This window comes from Camelus dromedarius, chromosome 24 (genome assembly GCF_036321535.1).
Source record: "Camelus dromedarius isolate mCamDro1 chromosome 24, mCamDro1.pat, whole genome shotgun sequence".
Lineage (NCBI taxonomy): Eukaryota > Metazoa > Chordata > Mammalia > Artiodactyla > Camelidae > Camelus > Camelus dromedarius.
The window spans coordinates 24349286-24372344 of record NC_087459.1 but is presented as its reverse complement, the minus strand read 5'-3'; the positions used below and the strand labels follow the sequence as shown (position 1 = coordinate 24372344).

Genomic DNA, 23059 nt, shown 5'->3' with positions numbered 1-23059 from the left:
TTAAAAATGTATATGAAAATAGAGATAATAATGAACCCACATGTACTCATCATCCAATTTCAACAATTAAGACATGGCTAATCTTGTTTCATGTATATCCCCATTCCCTCCTTCCACTCCACACACCTGTACTGTCCCCATCACCTGGATCTTTTAGAAAAACAAATCTCAGAAGTTAAATTATTTCAGCCATAAATATTTCTCTGTGTATCTCTAAAAGTTGATGCTTTTTTGTTATACCTATACCAAAATATAAACAATAATTCCTTAATATCATTAATACCTAGTCATTGTACATATTTCTAAGTTTGTCTTATAATTTTTTTATACTTTGTCAAATTACTTTTAAAGTAAGATCTATGCCTGGCAATTGGCTGAGATGTCTTATCTTGTTATGTCATTCCTACTCTTCTTCTATATTTACCTTGCAATTTACTCATTAAGGGAATCAGATGATTTCTGGATTTTTCTTATTGTATCCCCTGATGTGTGGTTTAACCTGTACCCTAATCCCTTATATTTCCTGTAAGTTTATAGTGTAATCTGTGGTGAATCAGATTCAGGTTATATATTCTTCAGTGGTAGTTGTATACTCTTACATCAGGAGGCATGTATTACCTGTTTTTCTCTCTTTTTATGATGTTAACAGCCATTGATGCTTGATTCTTTGCTTAATTTTTTTTCCCCTTTTAGAAAGTTCTCCAAAGTTAATTAGTAAGGTATTCATTTGTTGGTTGGTTTCCTTTTAATACAGTTGTGTACATGTGTATTTAAACATGTGAATGTATTTCAGTTCATTATGTTATTATGCTATTAACACTCAACTTGTCCCATCTTTGGTTAGTGGGACCCCCTGAAATTTGGCTCTTAAGTTTCTTTGACATGGTCTTTCTAGGATGACAAGATATGACTGGCTCATCTTACATATTTCCTTCCTCAGACTTCAGTTGGCTTTTTTTTTTTTCATAGTAGAATGGGAGAAACAAAAGTCAAAAAAATTTTATGTTTGAGGGTAATGTTTGTTTTTTAAGAACATCAGGCTGTTTAAAAAGTTGTTTGAAAACATGTTTTCTTACAGAAAAACATAAAAAGGAACCTTTGTGTATTTATTTTTGCATATTCACCCTTGCCAATCAAGTAATATTGTCTCAGAATGTTTTTAATAATCAAAATTTCATAATCAGAGCAGTCCCTTCATCAAGTTATTTTTGCATTGCACATGTTTATTGGATGTAGATTTCTGAGCCTATATGAAAACAGATTTCCAGTCCACAGTCATACCCAAGGAATGCCAAACACCTTGTGTTCATTCAAGCTTTTCTCTTTAATCCCATTCTTATGCATTCTTTTTTCCACTATAGTCTAGATTTTCTTTTTGGTAGGAAATGAAGAGTCAGGTACATTATTATGCCTTTTGTCAACATAATTCAACCTGGAAATAGTACCCAAGTTGTAGACAGAGATATTAATTATATATTAGCACTGCTTCTTACACTTCTGTTCCCTTCCCTTCACATTATTAAGTTATAAAGAGATAGTATCATAAGAGCCTCTTACCCAATTCATAGAGTTATGATTCTCTGGATAAGCTGTAGGACATTATTAAGTTCTGCTGTCTGTGTTGAGTTTGTCTGTTAGAAAGATATCATAGTTGGTCAGATTGCTCTTCATTGTCTAGTTCTTGTTTATGTTTGAGACTATGTAGTTAGATTGATCTCGGCTTATTTTCTGCTGTTTATTTAACTAACTCTTCAGGTTTTCTACTGCTGTGAAGTCCACTGAACCCCTTTAAATGCTGAATATATATGTGACTGGCAAGTGGAAATGCTTTATCAGTAGTTTCCATTTTTAAAGCTAATGACACAATCTTCAAGTTATTATATGTGCAATACCTTAAATATTTATTTGGAAACATCAGTGACAGACAAGTGATACTGCAAAATCCAGGCATGTTCAAGAACCTTGTCTTATTTTGCATTACTACAACTTTCCTAATTCCATTCCAGAGTGATTTTATGATACATGCATTAGGAATCAATTTAAAAAAAGAACAATTTCTCCTTTTCTTATTTTTGTAAACCCACTGTGTAGGTCAGATTCCAAGATGACCCTCAAGATAATTGCCCCCTATTTACTCCCATGATTAGATTTTTATATGGACAGTTGACTTTAAGAAAGGGAGTTGTGTTCTGTTGCTTCCTTAGCCTGATTTAGTAAGTCCTCCACTAGGAACCTGACTTTTACTTCCTGCAGTTAAAGATTAAACTGATAAGACCTCTTACTTTTTCAAATTAACTACTTTATTGAACTATGTTACATAGCATAAAATTTATTCATTATCAGTGTACAGTTTAGGTTTTTAGTGTATTTATAGAGTTGTACAACCATCATCATACTCCAGTTTTATCACTTTGCCATCACCTCCAAAATTTCCCTTGTGCCCTCTTGTAAATTGGCGGGATTTTCTATTCTTGCCCAAAATTCTATTAGAACTTGGTGGACTAGATTTTAATTTATTATTAAGTTCAATTTTTTGTAATTCTTGAGATTTTTTCAGCACTTTTAAAGGTGAGAAGATTATTCTGTAGTTCCCTTTTTGTTCTGTTATCAGATTTGGGCACAGATTAGCTTTACGTATTTTTTTTCATATTCTGGATCAAATTTAGCTAAATTTTTTTTAATTGAAATTATTTCATTATGATTTTTGTCAGTGTCACCATAGAATGTTTACTACAATTTAGAAATGTGCTTATTATCACATTTTTATAATGATAATCATTGTTATATTATTATCACATTATACATTATCACATTATTATTATATAATGATATCACATTATTTCTGTGTTTGGTTTTTTATCTCTTTTTATTCTTAGATTTGTAAAAAGTATCTTTGTGGATTCCACTCCCAATTTTACTCTAATTTATTAATTGTACAATATTTTAATTTCTAATTCATTAGATAGTTTTCATTTTTAGAATCTCCTTCCTCTGATTTTCCCTATAGTTGCTTTTTTGTCTTATCCTTTTTTGTTTTGATTTTTATGATTAAATGATTTATTTCTATTCAAAAAATATGCTAGTTAATCTCTAGCACAGATTTGTACAGATCTTATAAATATTTTTACTTACATATTTATAATTTTCATTTTCTTAATTTTTAAATGGTGTGTTTGTGATTTTTCTTTTTGATTCAATTATAATTGTGGAGAGAATTTTTTAAATCTTTAGGTGATAATAGATACTCAGTTTAAAATGTCATTAATTTTTATCATTGAGAAGGCTATTAATGTAATTTCTAAATTTTGAAATTCTGATACCCTTTGTGGCCTAGTACATCTTCAGTCTGTGGTAATGTCCCATGGATTCTCTAGAAGATGTGGTCTCTGTAAGTTACCAAATTTAATATATATTGCCTAAGTAAAACTGAGTTCTTTAGCCTCTGTGTCCTTTTCTATTGTTTCCCTTTTTTGCTCTCTGATAAATATAATGCTAAAGTTTCCCAGCTCCTGTTGATTTCCTTTATTAGTTAAAATGTTTTTTACTTTATACATTGGGATATCAAGGGTTATGCTTTAGTATAAAGAGCAGAAGTATAAAAGGTAAAAATTGTACCTCTTACACCATGACTGTCTTTGACATATGACTTTGTCTAGCTGTTTATAGTATTTTGTCTTTTTTTCTCTTAAAATGTGGAAGTGTTTTATAACTAACAAGTAATTACTTGTTTGTTTATTCATTTATTTATTTTGCCCAATAGAAACTAGACGTCTTTGCCTGTTTTAAAAAATAGCTTCAGGTATACTGTTGATGTTATAATTAATGTACTTAGTCACATGCATGCTTTTTGCTGTTTCCCTTATTTTCTCTCTATTTCTTTACTGATTATGATTTGAATTCTTTTACATTTGACAGTGATTTCGAAAACAAGTATTTTTAGTATCTAAATTTTGTTAGTAGTTAACTTGAAGATTACTAAATCCTTAAAATTCTTTAATTATTGAAGATGATGACAAGATAATTCTGAGTTCTAGGATCCCAGAGAAATTGCGCAAATTCCTTGCCCTGCCCTAGTTTCCAGAATTTAATTCTTATCTTTCTGGCACAACTTGTTATTGTACATTTACAAGTACAATATATTTATTTATTTATTTCTTAAGAAAATGTATTTTCTAACCAGCTTTGGAATTTTTGTTTGTAGTAGTTATTTCCTGTTAGCTCATTTTGATGTGTCAGCCTTTTCATTAAGTTGCTTAGTTTGCTTCTGTATTTCTCCTTTGAAGTACCTTTTAAAGCCTAAGAAATAGAATAGTACAAATACCACTTAATCTATTGAAACTTTCTCCACTTGGGGACAGTTTTATATGGAAAAAACAAAACAACAGTTTTATAAGATTAAATACTTGCTGTTTTGATGTTAGTGAAGGTATATTATAAAAAATGGGTCTGTGCTTACTGATACATTTTTAGAAAGTTATATAGGGTTCATTTAGATCTCTACAGGAGAACTCAGCAGTTTGAGATAGGATTTATGCCGCTTTGAGAAACCTAAACTGTGGTAGGAGATTACTTTCAGATGCTCTTCCGCATTACACTGCATAATTCACATCATTCCTTTAGAGTTCTAGGCATAGATACTGTCTCCACATACTTTATCCTTCTGTGAATATTGTTTGAAGAGTTAATGACACCTGCTGAGCTAGATGTCTAGCATCTTGTTTCAACTCTTCATACTCAAGCTGAAAAGAGTGGCATAGCCTGGCTCACAGATCTTGTTAAGTGTGCACAGAATCGTTCCACCTTCCCTCAGTCCAGGGTGATGGGACTTTGTTATATGTTCGTTAGCAGTGATAAAATTGTGGATAATTATTTTCCTAATTTGCCATTAATAACAGTTAACTCTGTAATGACAACACAGTTTCAGAGTTTGGAAAATATATTGTTGACAGTGAAATCTAATAAAAGCAAACTAAATTCTTAAATTTTATAAAAGATGTTCATCTTACTCAGAGTATTATTGCCACTCATGCCAGATGCTGGCATCCTTTCATTTTTTTTTTTTTCTAGTTCTGACTCCTAAACTATTTAATATCCTAATGGGAAGAAACTTCTGGAACTAGAGAGTGAATTATAGTAATTTTTAAATAAACAAGGCCCTGAAAAACCTAAAGGCTGGTAGTAAGAAATCTCATTGCATCCTGTATAGCAAAAACTTTCTTATAACAGAGCTGCTGTGGATGCTAGGATAAATCAGTGCAAACAGATTGATTTTCCTTAGGTCTTTAAATGTTTAAGACAGCACCTGGCCTTTATAATGTCTCTTGGTCTTAGGTAATAGCTGGGAATTTCAGGTGAAGGATTACAACTTCTGAGTTAGTTATGCTACCCCAAATGATCCATTGGATGTGGTTGAAAATGCCAGTTTTAAATGTATTCATGGGATTAGGAAGGAATACTTCTTTGCCTGAAATCTTGTGGTTTAGCTTTAGTACTTACTGTAGTCAGTCTATTTCTTTGAAATATTGAGCTGTCTGACAGCTTAAAATCCTAAGTTTCCTTTAAACTTGAGCCTGGCTTTGGAGGAGAAAGGGGTAGTGTAGGGGTGGATTTTATGTAAGACTCTCTGAAGAGAATTCACTGAAGTGCTTTTGCTGGCAGGACACATTGAAGGCTAGTAAGCTGCTCCCCTCAGTTTTTCTTGGGTTTTGCCCTGAGCCTAGATCAACATTTAGTGAGATAATTTACGTAATGGCCACTGGAGCCTCTTGTTGGGCCTTGTTGAAGTCATCATTTTCCTTCCATGAAGAAACATGGAAAAGACCCAAATGCAAAGTCCAGATTTTGTTAAGCCAGTTGAACATTAGGAAAGGTTTTGACACTTTTATACCCTTAATTCCCAGCTGGGTATTTTTTTTCTCATCTAAGTTGGAGGACTTAGTTTTTATAAACATCTCTTGATTAAATATTACCTAATAAGATTTCTTTCTTTGTGAAGGCAGTTAGGTATCACAAATATACTGAAAATATATTCTATGGAGAACACTAGTATACTGCAGAGTCATTATTTCCAAGTTAAATGTAAACACCTAAACAGGCACTAAGAATTAAAATGAGGAGAGCAGTAGGCAGTGGAGTCATGGGGTAGGCCCTAGATCTCTTGGCAAATTCTCAGCCCGCTTCCTTTACTTGTTTCTTTATCCATACATTGGAGTTAGCTTTACCTGCCTTTACTTAACTCAGAGATCCAGTGAAATAAGAGTTCTGACACTGCGTATGAATTAAAGAGCCCACTCCACATACAGATTTTATCATCAGTATAAATACATTTAATATAGGCCTTATAAAACTTGAAAATGTATCAAAATTATCAAAGGCATTTAATAAAGAATGAGGTGCTAGCTAAACTTTGAAGACATGTCAAAAAAATAAATATACAAAGGAAGAGCTCTTCAAAGACCACAGTGGACAAGATGCTGTTTGAACTTTAAAAAAAATATCTTGACATGAAAAGCACAGAGAAAGTGATGGTGAGCATTCCAGATTGAGGAAATACAATGTGGAAAAGTGCAGGCAGGAATGGACGTGTCATGTTCAGGAAAGTGAGAGGAAGTGATATTCATTTTAGAATAAATTCCCCTTTATTACAAGTATAAAAATGAAAACTTGAAGAGAATGACAATATTCTGAACTTTTATTCCATAGTAATAAGAAAAGGCTCATATAGCTTGCATCCGAATTAATTTAGAATTAGTAGATTTAGCAGTAATTTAGGAGGAAACTAAGTACTTAAGGGCTCAGGAGGATACAAAGTAAAATTAGCATCATTTTTCTTGGTTCCATTGGAGAAAACTTCCTGAAGAAGGAGATTTTAAAAGAAAATGATAAAAGTGGATTTGTAGAAAAGTTGAAATACAAAAGAACGCTCCCTATATAGTGGGGATTTGGGGACAGCTGATTGGATGATATAACCAAAAGTCAAGTCTGAACTGCAGTGTTTTAAGAGGCAGGTTAAAGGTACAAGGAATGCTGATTCGGATTCATTCTCCCTTCGTCTTGGTTCATCTTCCCCCAGGGCCCCAGAGCCACATGAGAACCTGCAGGCAAAAGTTTTGCTACCTGTCTGCTCTGAAGTTCCCTCCTTCCCAGAAATATGGGGCTTGTGTTTCTTGCATGCTCTGATCCATACACTTCTCTCTACTGTTTCTTCCTATTTCCTCCCCAAAGGAACTCTCTGCTTCAGATAAGACCCCTGATCATGTTCCTAACGTGTTGCTTTCCCTACCTTTTCTGTCTTTTCTCCCATCAAGAGTGTCTTTCCCTCTCCTTTCAGCCATGTAGCTCAATCTGCTATTAAAATCGAAGGCTTCAGAAACCATCTTTTCTCCTAACGTCACTGGCTACTTTTTTGTTTGCGTTTAGCATGTATGTATTTCCGTTGTTTTGTTATATTTGTTTATATTGCACTTTTCTCTTGCTAAATTGAGGACATTATAAAGGAGCTGTGTCTTGTAATCTGCATCAAATTGCTTGGGTTCTCTGCAACTGTGGTTCCATATGAATTTGACTCATAGTCTTATGGAGACTAATGGTTTACAGTTCTGTGTTTGTTCAATTTGAATGAAAAATCAGATCTGGGTAAATGTGTAGAGCATCCTGAACATGAACATCAGAGCTGGGTAAATGTGTAGAAACTGCTAAAATGTAAGCTTCATAAGATCAGAGACTTTTTAATTTGGTTAAGCCCCATATCTCTGGCTTTTAACTGTCAGCTCTTACATATTTGTTGAATGGATGCTGGCTTAATTTACTTATGCTGTAGGTCTTAATTTGGTATTTTTAAATATCTGACAGGAGACCTCCAGAATATTGTCTAAAAAACAGGATCATTGTCTCCCTAATGGTTAAAGGATAATATACAGAATCTCATCATTTTCTCTTAGGAGGAGAAAATCTTGTTTTTTGTTCTGTTTTGTTGGTTTTTGTTTTTGTTTTTTTCCTAGAAGGGGACAAAAGAAATAAGGTGAGAAATCATAATTTGTGTAACCTGGCTTTAGCTTAGTCAGTATTTTTGGTCTTTCTATTACTATTGACCCCCCCCCCCCAAATCACAGTAGAGGAAAAATCTGAGAAAAGATTACCTTCCAAGATTCATGAACATTTGTTAGACTTCTCAGATGTTTACTTAAGGCTTGCTCAGGTCTTTTGTCTACATTGACATTTTATATAAATATTTTGCTTATCCTGCCTTCCATGTTTCTTTCTGTGGCAGCTTCCCTGGCACTGTTCAGAAGCCGAGGAAAAATGCTAAAGATCAGGACCTTAAATTGTTCACTTTTGACAAAACTCAAAGAATAGGGGTGAAGGAGCAGTTGTATGAGGAGACCACTGACACCTTTCTTTTTTTCTCTTTTCTTCTGCCTTCAGCTCAAGCCAGGGCAGAACAGCTGCAGGGACAGTGACAGTGAAAGCGCAAGTGGAGAATCCAAGGGCTTCCACAGGAGCAGCTCTCGGGAAAGGCTCAGCGATGTAAGTTTAAAAAAATTAAACGAAACCACCAGACCACACATCCCTTGGGTCCAGTCGCAGTTCCCCAACACTCCCATCTCTTCACATCACTTTGTAAACATCCAGGCATTGCCCTTCATCCTCTCTCGGCATACACATATTTGAGTCTTGCTTTAGCATGTCATTCTGTTTTCTAGTTTGACCTAAAGTGTGTTTTAACAAATTACGAGGTTGTTGGGAGTATTTGTCAGCTTAGAAACAATAGTTTACAAAGGGAAGCAGTAATACTTTTATTATCCCTGTTACAAATGAAAGAAGTAGTCTGGCAGTGCTACAACTGGGAGATGATGTATCTATGAGATTTTTGTAGTTTCTTCACCTATGAGATTGATAGGTGTCATTTTACTCCTGTTGGAAGAGATAACTAACCAGCCTCTTACTTGGCAAAAGGAGGAATTAAATTTCCTGACTGATTTCTGGAGGGAAAAAGACCCTCTTGGGAACACACCATAGCTCTTGAGGGGGTCTGTCAGCCTTCTAGACAGGCTCTCACCACTCTCCAGCCTCCTGTGCACCAGCAGGGCAGAGAACCACTTTTGAGAACCACCTGGCCCTCTTTGGGCCCTCTTGGATTCTTCCCTAATGTGTCATGTAACAGAATTCTTGACCCATCTTTGTACCTGAGGGCAAACATTTAAAAATTTTCCTTTAAAATAGATCAAGTAGGGAGAAATTTTTATTAGTGATACCAAGAAAGGAACATTAATAGATTGGGACAGTACTCCTTTTTTCCCCCAATTTATTTGATTTATTTGCAAAAGAATTCATTAGAGAAAGAAAATAATTCCACTGTTGCTAAAAAAAAAATACTTTGGATAACCACTTAAGAGCATTCCCAGAAATAACACCATTTTCCCTTTTGTGATTGGCATACTCAATATGAGATATTTTATTTTTCTTTGTTTTCTTTCTTTCTTTCTTTTTCTTTTTTTCCAGAAACTATAGATTACACTTCAGTCACCATGGATGGTGACTTCAAGAGTCTAAGCATTTTTCTTTTTAAATCGAGTTATAATTAATATGCAGTATTACGTTAGTTTCAAGTATACAACATAGTGATTCGATGTTTTTAGACATTGTGATCACCACAATAAGTCTAGTTTTTATCTGTCTCCATGCAAGTTTATTTCAGTATTACTGACTGTACTCCCTCTGTGTACATTATATCCCCATGATGTATTTATTTTATGACTGGAAGTTTGTGCCTCTTAATTCCCTTTCCCAATTTTGTCTGTCTCTCCCTCTCCCCAACCACCTCCCTCCTCTTTGGCAACCACTGGTTTGTTCTCTGTATCTATGAGTCTGTTTCTGTTTTGTTTTGATTGTTCATTTGTTTCATTTTGTAGATTCCATATATAAGTGAAATCGTATGTTAACTCATTTTTCTGTCTGACTTACTTCACTTAGCATAATACCCTCCAGTCTGTCCATGTTGCTGCAAATAACAAGATTTCATTCTTTTTTATGCTGAGTGATCTTCGTGTATGTGTGTGTGTGTGTGTGTGTGTGTTTCAGTGTTTCACCTCTTCTTGATTCATTCATTTACTGATCAACATTTAGGTTGCTTCCAATATCTTAGCTATTGTAAACAGTGCTGCATTAACTATAGGAGTACATTTATCTTTTGAATTAGTGTTTTTGTTTTCTTTGCATAAATACCCAGAAGTAGATTTGCTGGATCATATGGTAGTTCTATTTGTAGTTTTTTAAGGAATCTCCATACTGTTTGCCGTAGTGGCTACACCAGTTTACATTTCCACCACTAGTACACAGTGGTTTCCTTTTCTCCACATTCTTACCAACATTTGTTGCTTCTTGTCTTTTTGATAATAGCCATTCTGGCAGGTGTGAGGTCATATCTTATTGTGGTTTTGATTTGCGTTTCCCTAATGATTAGTGACGCTGGGCACCTTCCATGTACCTGTTGGCCATCTGTATGTCTTTTTTGGAAAAATGTCTGTTTAGGTCCTCTGCCCATTTTTTTATAAGGTTGTTTATTTTTTAATACTGAGTTATATGAGTTCTTTATATAGTTTGAAAATCTACCCATTATCAGATATGTCACTTCCTAGTATCTTCTCCCGTTCAGTAGGCTACCTTTTTGTTTTGTTGAAAGTTTCCTTCACTATGCATAAAAGCTTTTTAGTTTGATGTAGTCTCATTTGTTTATTTTTGCCATTGTTGCCCTTGCCTAAGGAAGTATAGCCAGCACCCCCCCCCCCGAAAGTGCTGAGACTAATGTCAAAGAGATTACTGCCTATTTTTTCTTCTAGGAGTTTTATGGTTTCAGGTCTTACATTTAAGTTTTTAATCCATTTTGAGTTCATTTTTGTATGTAGTCTGAGAAAGTGGTGCAGTTTCATTCTTTTGCATGTAACTGTCCAGCTTTACTAACACCATTTATTGAAGAGACTGTCTTTTCCCCATTGTATATTCTTGCCTCCTTTGTTACAGATTAATTGACCAGATGAGCATGGGTTTATTTCTAGGCTCTCTCTTCTTTTCCTTTGATCTATGTGTCTGTTTTTGTGCCAGTTCTGTGCTGTTTTGATTACTGTAGCTTTGACGTATAGTTTCAAGTCTGGGAGCATGATACCTCCAGCTTTGTTCTTCATCTCAAGACTGCCTTGGCTTAAGAATGAGACAATGATTCAGTGTCTCCAAGTTTCAAGAAGTAGCAGAGTTAGGATGTATCATAAGGAGCAAAAACCTTTGCCTTTTTTCTTCATCTTTTTTTATTCTCTAAAGCAGTTTTCTTCATTATACTGTACAAGATGATTCAGTGTATTACAGGAAAAAAATATTGCTACTTAACTTTTGTGTAAAAAATGGAAATTAAACTTTACTAATATTCAGTTTAATAAGCAGTAGTGTGTGTGTACATATACATATATATATATAAAACTTATAAGCACGGGTGTCTTAGGGGATTATACTGAAAACTTTTTTTAACTAAGAGGTGTCAATAAACATAAAAGGTTGGAGACCACTGCAGTACATTAAGTCATTCTCTGTAATAATCTCCCCTCCATTTATCCATCCATCAGCCAAGGAGGACAACCATCTTTCTATACCTCTCAAGAAAGTTTGCCAGATTTAGGGTAAGATTGGATTTATAGATTATTAAATTCTTACAAGAATTAAATAGAACAAAGTATAATATTTCTATAGTACTCTTAATATTTTAGTTATAAATATCACCTCTTCTTCTAGCATCTTATAATATCAATTATATAAATAAAGAATACTTAGTCTTTTACTGTATGAATGCCTTTTTTTTAACATTTTTTATTGATTTATAATCATTTTACAATGTTGTGTCAAATTTCAGTGTAGAGCACAATTTTTCAGTTATACATGAATATATATATATTCATTGTCACATTTTTTTTCTCTGTGAGCTACTATAAGATCTTGTATATATTTCCCTGTGCTATACAGTATAATCTTGTTTATCTATTCTACAATTTTGAAATCCCAGTCTATCCCTTCCCATCCCCCCGCCCCCTTGGCAACCACAAGTTTGTATTCTATGTCTTTGAATCTTTGAGTCTATTTCTGTTTTGTATTTATGCTTTTTTTTTTTTTTTTTTTTTTAGATTCCACATATGAGCGATCTCATATGGTATTTTTCCTTCTTTTTCTGGCTTACTTCACTTAGAGTGACATTCTCCAAGAGCATCCATGTTGCTGCAAATGGCATTATGTTGTCAGTTTTTATGGCTGAGTAGTGTTCCATTGTATAAATATACCACATCTTCTTTATCCAGTCATCTGTTGATGGACATTTAGGCTGTTTCCATGTTTTGGCTATTGTAAATAGTGCTGCTGTGAACATTGGGGTGCAGATGTCATCCTGAAGTAGGGTTCCTTCTGGATATATGCCCAGGAGTGGGATTCCTGGGTCATACGGTAAGTCTTTTCCTAGTCTTTTGAGGAATCTCCATACTGTTTTGCACAGTGGCTGCACCAAACTGCATTCTCACCAGCAGTGCAGGAGGTTCCCCTTTCTCCACAGCCTCTACAGCATTTCTCATTTGTGGATTTTTGAATGATGGCCATTCTGACTGGTGTAAGGTGATACCTCATTGTAGTTTTGATTTGCATTTCTCTGATAATTAGTGATATTGAGCATTTTTTCATGTGCCTATTGATCATTTGTAGTCTTCCTTGGAGAATTGTTTGTTTAGGTCTTTTGCCCATTTTTGGATTGTGTTGTTTGGTTGTTTCTTATTAAATCATATATGAGCTGCTTATATATTCTGAAGATCAAGCCTTTGTCGGCTGCATTTGCAAAATTTTCTCCCATTCCATAGGTTGTCTTTTTGTTTTACTTATGGTTTCCTTTGCTGTGCAGAAGCTTGTAAGTTTCATTAGGTCCCACTTGTTTATTCTTTCTTTTATTTCTATTGCTTGAGTAGACTGTTCTAGGAGAACATTTTTGAGATATATGTCAGATAATGTTTTGCCTATATTTTCTTCAAGGAGGTTTATTGTATCTTGTCTTATGTTTAAGTCTTTATATAAGAATATTTCTTTATATGCTTATATGTTTCATTAACTTTGTTATGAAACTATAAATTGTAATAATAAAACTATAACAATATTTCTTACCTAAGTTGTTAACAATACTTAACACTTAAGTAGCTGTTTTGAGATTTTGTTTTGCTTTTAATGCAAGATCTTACTGACCCTGGAAGTTATTCCAGGATTAGTTAATCATAATTCCATCACAGGGTGGAGAAATGAAAGTCACATTAAGTCAGGTGACAAGAGCACAGTACTGTACAGTCATTGAGATCTTTTTCCTAGTTTCCCCAAGCTCACTTTCCTTTAGATTAAAAGAAATTGGCAAAAGATATTCTGTGTTCATGGATAGGGAGACTGTGTATTGTTAAGATACCAATACCATCCAAAGAAATCTAAGATTCAATACAATTCTTATGAAAATTCCAGTATCCTTTTTTGCAAAAATGGAAAAACAGATACTCAGATTAATACAGAATGGATGAGGCCCTTAGGAGTCAACAGAATATTGAAACAGAAGAATAGAGTTGGGAGACTCACACTTCCCAATTTCAAAACTTACTGCAAAGCTACAGTGATCAAAGCTTTATGGTAGTTTTATCAAGATAGGCATATAGACCAATGGAATAGAATTGAGAGTTCAGAAATAAACCTATGCCCCCAACTAGTTTTTCACATGACTTTTACATCCATTCAATTAGGAAAGTGTTTTCTCTTCAACAGATGGTGCTGGTTCGTGAGATTTCCCAACGCAAAAGAATGAAGTCAGAAAGAGCTAAAACCATAAAATTCTTAGAAGAAAACATATGAGTAATCTTCATGACCTTGAATTTGGCAGTGGATTTTTAGATATGACACCAAAAGCATGAGCAACAAAAGAGAAAATACATAAATTGGACTTAATCAAAATTAAAAGTTTTTATGCATCAAGGAGCATTATCAAGAAAGTGAAAAGAAAACCTACCGAATGGGAGAAAAATGTTTGCAAATTATATAAGTGATTTATAAGTGTTTAATATCCAGAATATGTAAAGAACTCCTAAACTCAACAACAAAAAGACAACAGAATTAAAAAATGGGCAGAGGACTTGAATAGACATTTATGCAAATAAGATATACAAATGGCTAATAAGCACATGAAAGATGCTCATCATTATAGTCATTAGGGAAATGCAATTCAAAACCATAATGAAATAGCACTTTTCATCTACTAGGATAGTTATAATCAAAAACAAATAAGGAAAATGACAAGTGTTGGAAGGATATAGAGAAATTGAAACCCTCATACATGCTGGTGGGAATGTAAATTTTTGGTACAGTCGCCATGGAAAACTGCTTGGCAGTTCCTCAAAAAGCTAAACAGAGAATTACCAAGTGCCCCACCAATTCCATGTTTAGGTACGTACCCCCAAAAAATTGAAAACAGATACTCAAAGAGATACTTAATATTACCAGTATTCAGTAGCATTATTTACAATAACCAAAAGGTGAAAACAACCCAAGTGTCCATCAACAGATGAATGAATAAATAAAAAGTGGCATATATGGATACTGGATATTAACCATAAAAAGGATCAGATCTTAAAAACATTATGCTAAGAAGCTAGACATAATAAAATAAATATTATCTGATTCCACTTATGTAAGGTGTCTAAAACATACAAATTCCTAGAGACAGAAAGTAAAGCAGGAGTTACGGGTGAGGGGGGCGGAGGAGTATGAGAGATGGGAGTTACTGTTTAATGGTAACAGAGTCTCCGTTTGGGGTGATGAAATACGTTTTAAAACAGATAGTTGTGACGGCTGCACAGCATTGTGAATGTAAATGCCACTGAATTGTACACTTAAAAATGGTTAAAATGTCAAACTTCATGTTACATATATTTCTACCATAATAAAAAAAGTAAAAAAAAAAAATTAGAGCTGTAACAATCCTGCCAATCTTATGTCAAGCCAGTCTATGAAATACTTTCAATTCGTGTTGCTTATTAGTTATTAAAATTCATCCTTTTTGCAACACTATTAAACGATGAAAGAAGGAGAAATAACACACACAAAAAAAGGAAAGAAAGGAAAAAGAAGTAGTTGGCTTTTAGTGAGAAGTTCCAAAACCTCCAGTCACTTATTTTCTTCACAGCAACAGTAGTGAGGTTTCAGGTGTACAGCAACATGGATGGACCCAGAGATTATCTATTATATTAAGTGAAGTAAGTCAGACAGAGACAGATATCATATGTCGCTTATATGTGGAATCTTAAAAAAAAAAGTTACAAATTTCTTTACAAACCAGAAATAGGCTAACTGACATAGAAAGCTGTTTTAGTGTCCTTAATCTACTAATTGTGTAGCAGTATCATTTGAATCTGTTTTTCCTTATTATGGATTGTATTTTTCTGTCTTCTTTGCATGCCTGACACTTTTTTTTTTGGATGCCAAACATTGTGAAATTTTTTCTTGTTAAGTGCTGGATATTTTTGGTTTCCATAAATATTCCTGAGCTGTATTCTGGGATGCTACTATGCCACTTTGGAAATAATATTTTGATTTTTTCTGAGCCTTTCTTTTCTGCTTTTCTGAATGGAACATCCAGAACAGCCTTTTGACTGAAGCTCATTTTTCCCCACTACTGAGCACTCTAATTCCTGATGTGTCCGAGGATTTTTCACACTGGCTGCCCTCTGTGAGGGCTGCTGATCATTCTACCTGCTCCTATCCAGTGGTCACTTCACTCTCCTTGGGTACTTTTCTCCCACAGATGTGCTGATATGGACTCAGGTGAAGAAGAGAAGCCTTCTACAGGTTTCCTGGTTCTCTCACTGTAAACCTTTATTTTCTTCCATCCTCTGCTTTCCAAATTTCGGCTGACTTGGCTTTCCCTGACTATCAACTCTATCTTCTCAACTCGCAGATACTTCTGGGCTTCCCCAGGGTCACCCCCAGCTACTCCACTACGGCATGAAAACTCTTTCCTGGCTGTAAGCTGGGGCAACTATAAAAATCTCATTTGCTTTCTTTCTCTTTAAAACCACTGTTCTCCACTGCCTATTGTCCAATTTCTATAAACCCTCTTTTCATATGGTTTATCTAGTTCTTTAGTTGCTTAAGGTACAAGAGTAAATTTGGTCCCTGGTAGTCCATAATGCCCTCTCTGGTTTTTCACCTGAGAGATAATTCCCTTAAGCCCTCCACTCACTTTAGTGATATTTTTAGAAACTTCGACAGTTGAGACTTACTCTGAAGTGCAGCTAATCAAGATAAGTATATTATTCCAGGGTTTTGTTTTTTTTAATTTGGACAGGCAAAAAGGGTAAAAAATAAAGAATTCCAGTGTGGCTGGAGAATTTGACTCATGGGTAAAGCTTAAAAACCAAATGTGCTTGGCTTTTCTAAATTATGTATCCCCAAACTAAATTGCCACGAGGGAGTAATAGTCTGCAGGGGCTGTCAGACTGTCCACATCAAGAAGACATAGTAACTTGTTTAGATTAATCACTGAGGAAAAAGTTAAAGGGAATAATTGAATGTATAAATATTCATGATGAGTTATTCAAGGGGGAAAATACTTCTTTTGACTTATACAGAATTTTGTAACTGAGGAAGTTGTCAAAACAGGGACTAAACTTAGTTAAAAACTTAGTAAATAAAACAAAACCTCTAATTTTGAAATGATCGTGGGCATTTGTTACAAACTGACCGAATTTTAATAGCCATTTTGCTGTTTATTATCTGTGTGACCTTGAGCAAGAAACTTGATCTTTCCAAGCCTTGGTTTTCTTAATCTGTGAAATGGGAATCATTTCACATACCTTGTTAGGTTTCTTTTAAAGATTACCTGGTAGTATGTGTTTGAATCACATAACAGTTCTTGGCACATCCACTGTGCTCAAAAACATTTTTTCCCTTTCTTTTCGCATCAGATTTACACCTTACCTTAGTAGTCTTCTCTGCCCTTTCTAATTTGAGTTCCCTTGTCACGATCAGCTTGACAAGACCTGCTTATTTTGATCATGACAAACACCATTCTTCCCCCCAAATAAAATCCCCATTATTTTGTGTTTTCCTATTTTTCTCAAACCTGAACTATCTCATTTCCCTGTCTCAGTATTGGATCTCAGAGCTAGCGTCTTCAAAACCAAGCTCTGTGCCTCTTTCTTTGTCTTACTTATCCTGTTTACTTAGTCACTCTCCTTTATTTACTGACTGTTTCTGAAGAAGTGTTTAGCCATGATTATCCTCTCCTTGACTGATGCTGCAGACACCCTCATCACTTCTTACACAGATGATCCCTGTGGCCTCTCGATGATGTAATCTGGCCCATCTCCATTTCCTTTGCACTGTACTTTACACCACAAAGTGGCTTTTCTGAGTCAGTACTCACTAGAAATGTTCTTCTTTAAGATCTTTTGAATGAAGTCCACACTCTTGGAGGTGATAAGTGGAGCCCTCCACTAGGAAGTGTGAAGCTACCTCCCTTTCTCCTTCTGCTTCCCTGTGCTTGTACCTTATACTTGTTCCTTCTAGACCACTCTTTTTGTTTTCTTAAATAATGTAAACTTTCAGATTTTTCTATTTTTGTTTCTTCTTTTATGTCCTTGTCTTTTTTTAAAATATATTTTTATTGAAGTGCAGTCAGTCTACAATGTTGTGTCAGTATCTGGTATACAGCACAATACTTCAGTCACATAGGAATGAACATACATACACTTGTTCTCAGATTCTTCACCATAGGTTTCTACAAGACACTGAACACAGTTCCCTGTGCTATACAGTACAAACTTGTTGTTTACCCATTTTATGTATATTAGTTACTATCTGCAAATCTTGAACTCCCAGTTTATCTCTTCCCACCCACTTCCCAGGTTTTGTTTTATTTACTAAGTTTTTAACTAAGTTTAGTCCATGAGTTTTGACAACTTCCTCAGTTACAAAATTCTATATAAGTCAAGTTTGTTTTCTATGTCTATGAGTTTGTTTCTGTTTTGTAAATAAATTTGTCTCTTTTTTTGAGATTCCACATATAAGTGATATCTTGTGGTATTTTTCTTTCTCTTTCTGGCTTACTTCACTTAGAATGACATTCTCCATGTTCATCCATGTTGCTGCAAATGGCATTATTTTATTATTTTTTAAGACTGTGTAGTATTCCATTGTATAAATAGACCACAACTTCTCTATCCAGTCATCTATTGATGGACATTTAGGTTGTCTCCTTGTCTTGGCTATTGTAAATAGTGCTACTATGAACACTGAGGTGCATGTGTCTTTTTGAATTAAGGTTCCCTCTGGATATATGCCCAGGAGTGGGATTGCTGGATCTTTGTCCTTGTCTTTTTTTCCCTCTTTTCCTTCTGCCAGCCCCAATGTCACTTCCTCTAGTAAACTCTTCCTACCACCCTGTGGAAATAAACTCTTACAATGCTTTTACTCAGGTGAGTATGTGCATATGACTCTTAATTTCTCTCTGAAACAATTTTGCGTTAGGATTTTGATTATGAAAAGGCAGAAAAATATTTAATATTTTTTGAGTGTTCAATATGTTTAAGGAGTTGAAATGTTTAGGAAATTAGTGAAAAGAGATTGAATTCTACTAAATATTGTGCTACACAGTTCTCTAATCTTAGTGTTCTATAGCTGTTTAGTCCATTTAAGGTGATCACAGTTGTGGCATTTCTTCTGCTGCTTCTTGAGATTTCCCTTCTTCTGCCCTACATCCCAGGTTTTGGGGGTTTTATTGGCTTATCTGTTGCACCATGCTATCATTCATCCATCCACAAAAGCATCCATTATAGCCTCCTTTCTCCCCACCCAGCCCCCAAATCTTTGAGGTTTTACTCCAGCCAGGTTTACTAATAAGGAGTAAACAGACACAGCCCACACCATCAATGGCTTCCCTGTATTTAAGAAGAAAGTCTAATCCAGACCTGTGACAGACTCTTGATACTATGTTTACCCTTTTTTCTCTTTTTCCATTTTTTTCAGATTTTCGTTTTCCCCACCAGCTTGTTTACGCCTTTTTCCTTTCTTGTATCATATTTTTACTTGTTTTCTTGGATATTTCAGTGTTTCGATTGCCAAAAAATATTTATCACATACCTTTTAAGTGTCAGGTATAGTTCTGGGCACTTGCGGTTGAGTGGCAAACAAGATGAAGCCTCTGCCCTCGTGAAGCTTCTACCCTTTGGGGGGAGGCAAACAGCATACCTGTGGGAAATGGTAACACGGTTTTTGATGTAATACATTTTACTAAGTAAGCAAAACAGCAATGAGGGGTGGCAGGGTGTGTGTTGCCACTTTAACAGGGGTGATTGGATGAGGCCTTTCTGTGTAGGTGACATTTGAACTGAAGCCTGAATAATGAAAAGGAGGGCAGAGCATCTGGGCAACAGGAGTGCCAGCGTCATGGCCTTGAGTCAGGAGCCAGCCTGACATATTTGCGGGGAAGAAAAGAGGCTAGTGTGGTCAGAGTAGAGTGAATGAGCAGGGGGCTGATCACATAATATCTTCTAGTCCATGGTAAGGAGGCTAGGTGCTATATTAGTTTCCTGGGCTGCTGTAATGAATGACCACATACTGGGTAGCGTAAAACTACAGAAATCTATTATCTCCTAGTTTTCAAGGCTAGAAGTCCAACATTAAGGTGTCAGTGGAGTTATGATTTCTCTGAACTCTCCAGAGAAGAGTCCTTCCTTTCCTTCCCTAGCTTCCGGTAGCTTCTCACAATCCTTAGTGTTCCTTGGCTTATAACAACATCACTTTGATATTTGCCTCTGTCTTCACATGGGCTTCTACTCTGTTTGTAGCTTGGTACATAGACCCTGTAGCTTGGTATGTCTTCTCCTCTTCTTGTAAGGAGAGCAGTCATTGGATTTAGGGCCCACCTTAACCCAGCAGGGCATAAACTTAGTTACATCTGCAAAGTCCCTGTTTCCAAACAAGGTCATTATATCAGTCAGTGCTCTTGAGAAAGAGAGCCAATAGGATGTATAGACATATACAATTATGGAGGCTGACAAGTCTCAAAATGTGCACTGAACAAGCTGGAGACCCAGGAAAACTGATGTTTAGTGGATCCAGAAGCCTGAGAAACAGAAAGACTGGAAGGCTTGACAGTAAGGAAAAGTCTGTTTCACTTTGAGTTGAGTCTTAAAGCAGGAAAAAATTGTCCTAGTTTGAAGGCTGAAGAGGAATTCCTTCTTATTCTGAGCATGGTCATCCTTTTGTTTTATTAAACTGGTTGAATGAGGCCCACCCAGATTAGGGAGGGCAGTATGCTTTACTCAGCTTGTTGGTTTAAATGTTAAACTCAACCCAAATCACCCTCACAGTAACACGCAGAATAATGTTTGAGCAAATATCTGAGTAACCAGCGGCCTTGTCAAGTTGATGCATACAGTTATTCCTTACAATCACATTCTGAGGTTCCAAGCAGGCATGAATTATAGGGGGGACATTATTCAACCCACTATACAGGTTATTATTTTAAAAGCCTCTGGAAGATGTTTGCTTTGTATGTGTAGAACTGCAGATAAAAATAAGAGCAAGAATGAAATAATGGAAAGAAGCCAAAGGCTATTGAGTAGAGATGAGAGCTGGTAATAGTTTGAAGTGGGTTATAACAGAGGGTTGAAAATTCAAGTTGAAAGTGACCATTTCCATACTTAATGCTTTTTTCAATTTGTGCCCCCATTTTTACTTGAATTCCAGTAGTAGCTCATTTCCCCACTTAAATATATTTTGCATCTTTGTAAGTTATTAGTAATCTTATCTCCAAGGGGCTTCTTTTAGGATTAAGGTTTTAGGTTCTTTTAATTGTCATTGTTTTCCAAAATTCTACAGAGAATAAATGAGCTTGTCTTGTGACCTTTGTAAGGAACATACTTGGCCAAGTGGGTCCTAGCATGATCCTTCTGCTTTTTACTCCCAAGAGAGAAAAGCATAACATGGAGGTGGGTAGGCAGGGATGTCAGACACAATTAATGATTTGGAAGAATTTTAAAATATTGTATTTAAATTAGCCTTAAGATCAGAGCATATATCTTCCTCTAGGGGTGGAGCGCACATCCATCCCATACTTACGGAGCCATAATAGTAGCCATGACCTCTATGTGTAGATCTCTAATGAATGGAGCATGTCTATTTTAGATGGATAATCAATTTTGAAGTCCCTCATTGTAGGTAAGCTGTTAAAACAGAAATGTTAACTTCATGAGTTTAATGAGTAGCTTCAATGATAGCTTAGTGACAGAGATGAAAAGAAAGTCAGGTGGGGGGCAGTGAGAAAGAGTAGAATGAGCATTTAATGAATATCCACTTGCAGACTTGAATGTCAGCAGCAACATTCTCCCTCCTGGAAAATGTCTTTCAGCTGTGCATCCCATTACTATTCCTGCAGCACGTGTAGCTTGGAGATTGAGGCAGAGTGTTTTTGTAAGAAAGCTCTCCTTTGCCACATAATGAGATCGAGGTTGGTAATTTGCAGAGATTGCTGGAGCAGTGGTCAAATCTGCAAAAAAAAAAAAAAAAAAAACCCCAAAAAACCCCAGCAGAATGAAAATACCATGTTAAACAGGAGATAGCTTATAATGAGCCTAGAAATCACACATGAGATAGCCAGCTGGCTGGAATTTCCTCATATTCTTGTCTTCTCATGCAACTGCTAAACACTTACTCTGTTTTTCTGTCTCTCTATACCTCTCATTTTTCCCTAGCACATTGAAAATATGAATGAATTGGCAATCTACCACTTGAAGAAATAAGAATGAAGCCTTTTTCGTCTTTCAACAGACGTATTTGCCTAAATATGGGTGTATGTCATTATTTCTAATGCTTTTGAATCCAAGGATACTTTTACTTACTGTATTTTTTAAAAAATCTTTAAATTTTTCAAGCCTCATTTTGACTCATAGTCTTTTTTAGAGTTTGTGGCCACTTTTGCTATATAGTTCAAACAGAGCATCCAAGTAAGAAAAATGGAAGACCTTTCTTTTCATTGTAAATTGGAGAAACACAAAGTTAAAATCAGCTTGATTCCATCAAATGTATCATTGGTCAGGACATCACTATCTATCTGCTTTTCTAAGCCTTTATCTCTTGGTGTCTGTCTCTTCTATAACACAAGAAAGCAGTAACAATCCCTAAATGCACATCTGTAAACATATAGCTAACATATTTCTAACAGTAAAAAAGCTGTTTTTAAGCATTTATCCATTTTTTTGTAGCATAAGGTGTCGTTGCCTATGGTTTCAGGTGTTTATGGAATTTCTGATTTGCAAAAATGTTAAAGCTATCAAATATTTGCACCTGTATTTAGATACAGACTTAGATTAGGCATAAATGACTGAGATTCTTCTAGGCCTTTTGATTGGCAAGGCCTCAGGGATGTGTGTCCTGAACTATCAGTGAAACCCTGACTCCTGCCCTGTTGCTGGTCTCAGAACTTCTGTTCTACTTCTGTCTGTCTGCTGGTGGAGGTCCTGCTGGTAACCAGGGTTAGCGTCCCAGTGAATACAGGGCCACAGCCAGGTTCCTAGGCTTTATAGAACTGGACAAGGAGAAATCTCTTTATTTCAGAGATGTTCCTGTTCAGATTCTCCAGTGATGATTGAAGGGAGCTGGCAACTGGCCAAGAAAAATATGGTGGAGAAGGGAGTAGCGGGGAGGCAGTATCAATGCCAGGGACATTTGATAAAGTAGATCGGAAGGGTTTTTCTATGAGGTTTTTTGACAAGTCCAGAAATTATAACTTAATGCCACATAATTTCTTCTATTAAAAAAAAATGGTGAGTACAGTGGGTTGACAAGTGTGGGTAGCCTCTGACTCTAAGGTTCTGTGTGCTTTCTGGCAAATGCTGAAACTCCAGCGGGCCTTTAATGTACATGAAGGTCTAGTGTCTGTGTTCCTTCATGTGTCTGTCTGTGTTTGTGCGTGCATGTGTGTGTCTTGGGGAGTGTGTTATAAGGCAGGATG

At 35.5% G+C, this 23059-nt stretch overlaps 1 protein-coding gene across 2 annotated transcripts in view; it reads left to right on the top strand.

The window, feature by feature from the left end:
- The window catches only part of AUTS2 (activator of transcription and developmental regulator AUTS2), a 922207-nt gene that overhangs the window by 340461 nt on the left and 558687 nt on the right, over positions 1-23059 (top strand). For both annotated transcript variants that reach the window (XM_064478598.1, XM_064478597.1), the window contains exon 3: positions 8425-8526. In XM_064478598.1, the coding sequence (XP_064334668.1) occupies positions 8425-8526 (102 nt within the window). The remainder of the gene's footprint in view (positions 1-8424; positions 8527-23059) is intronic.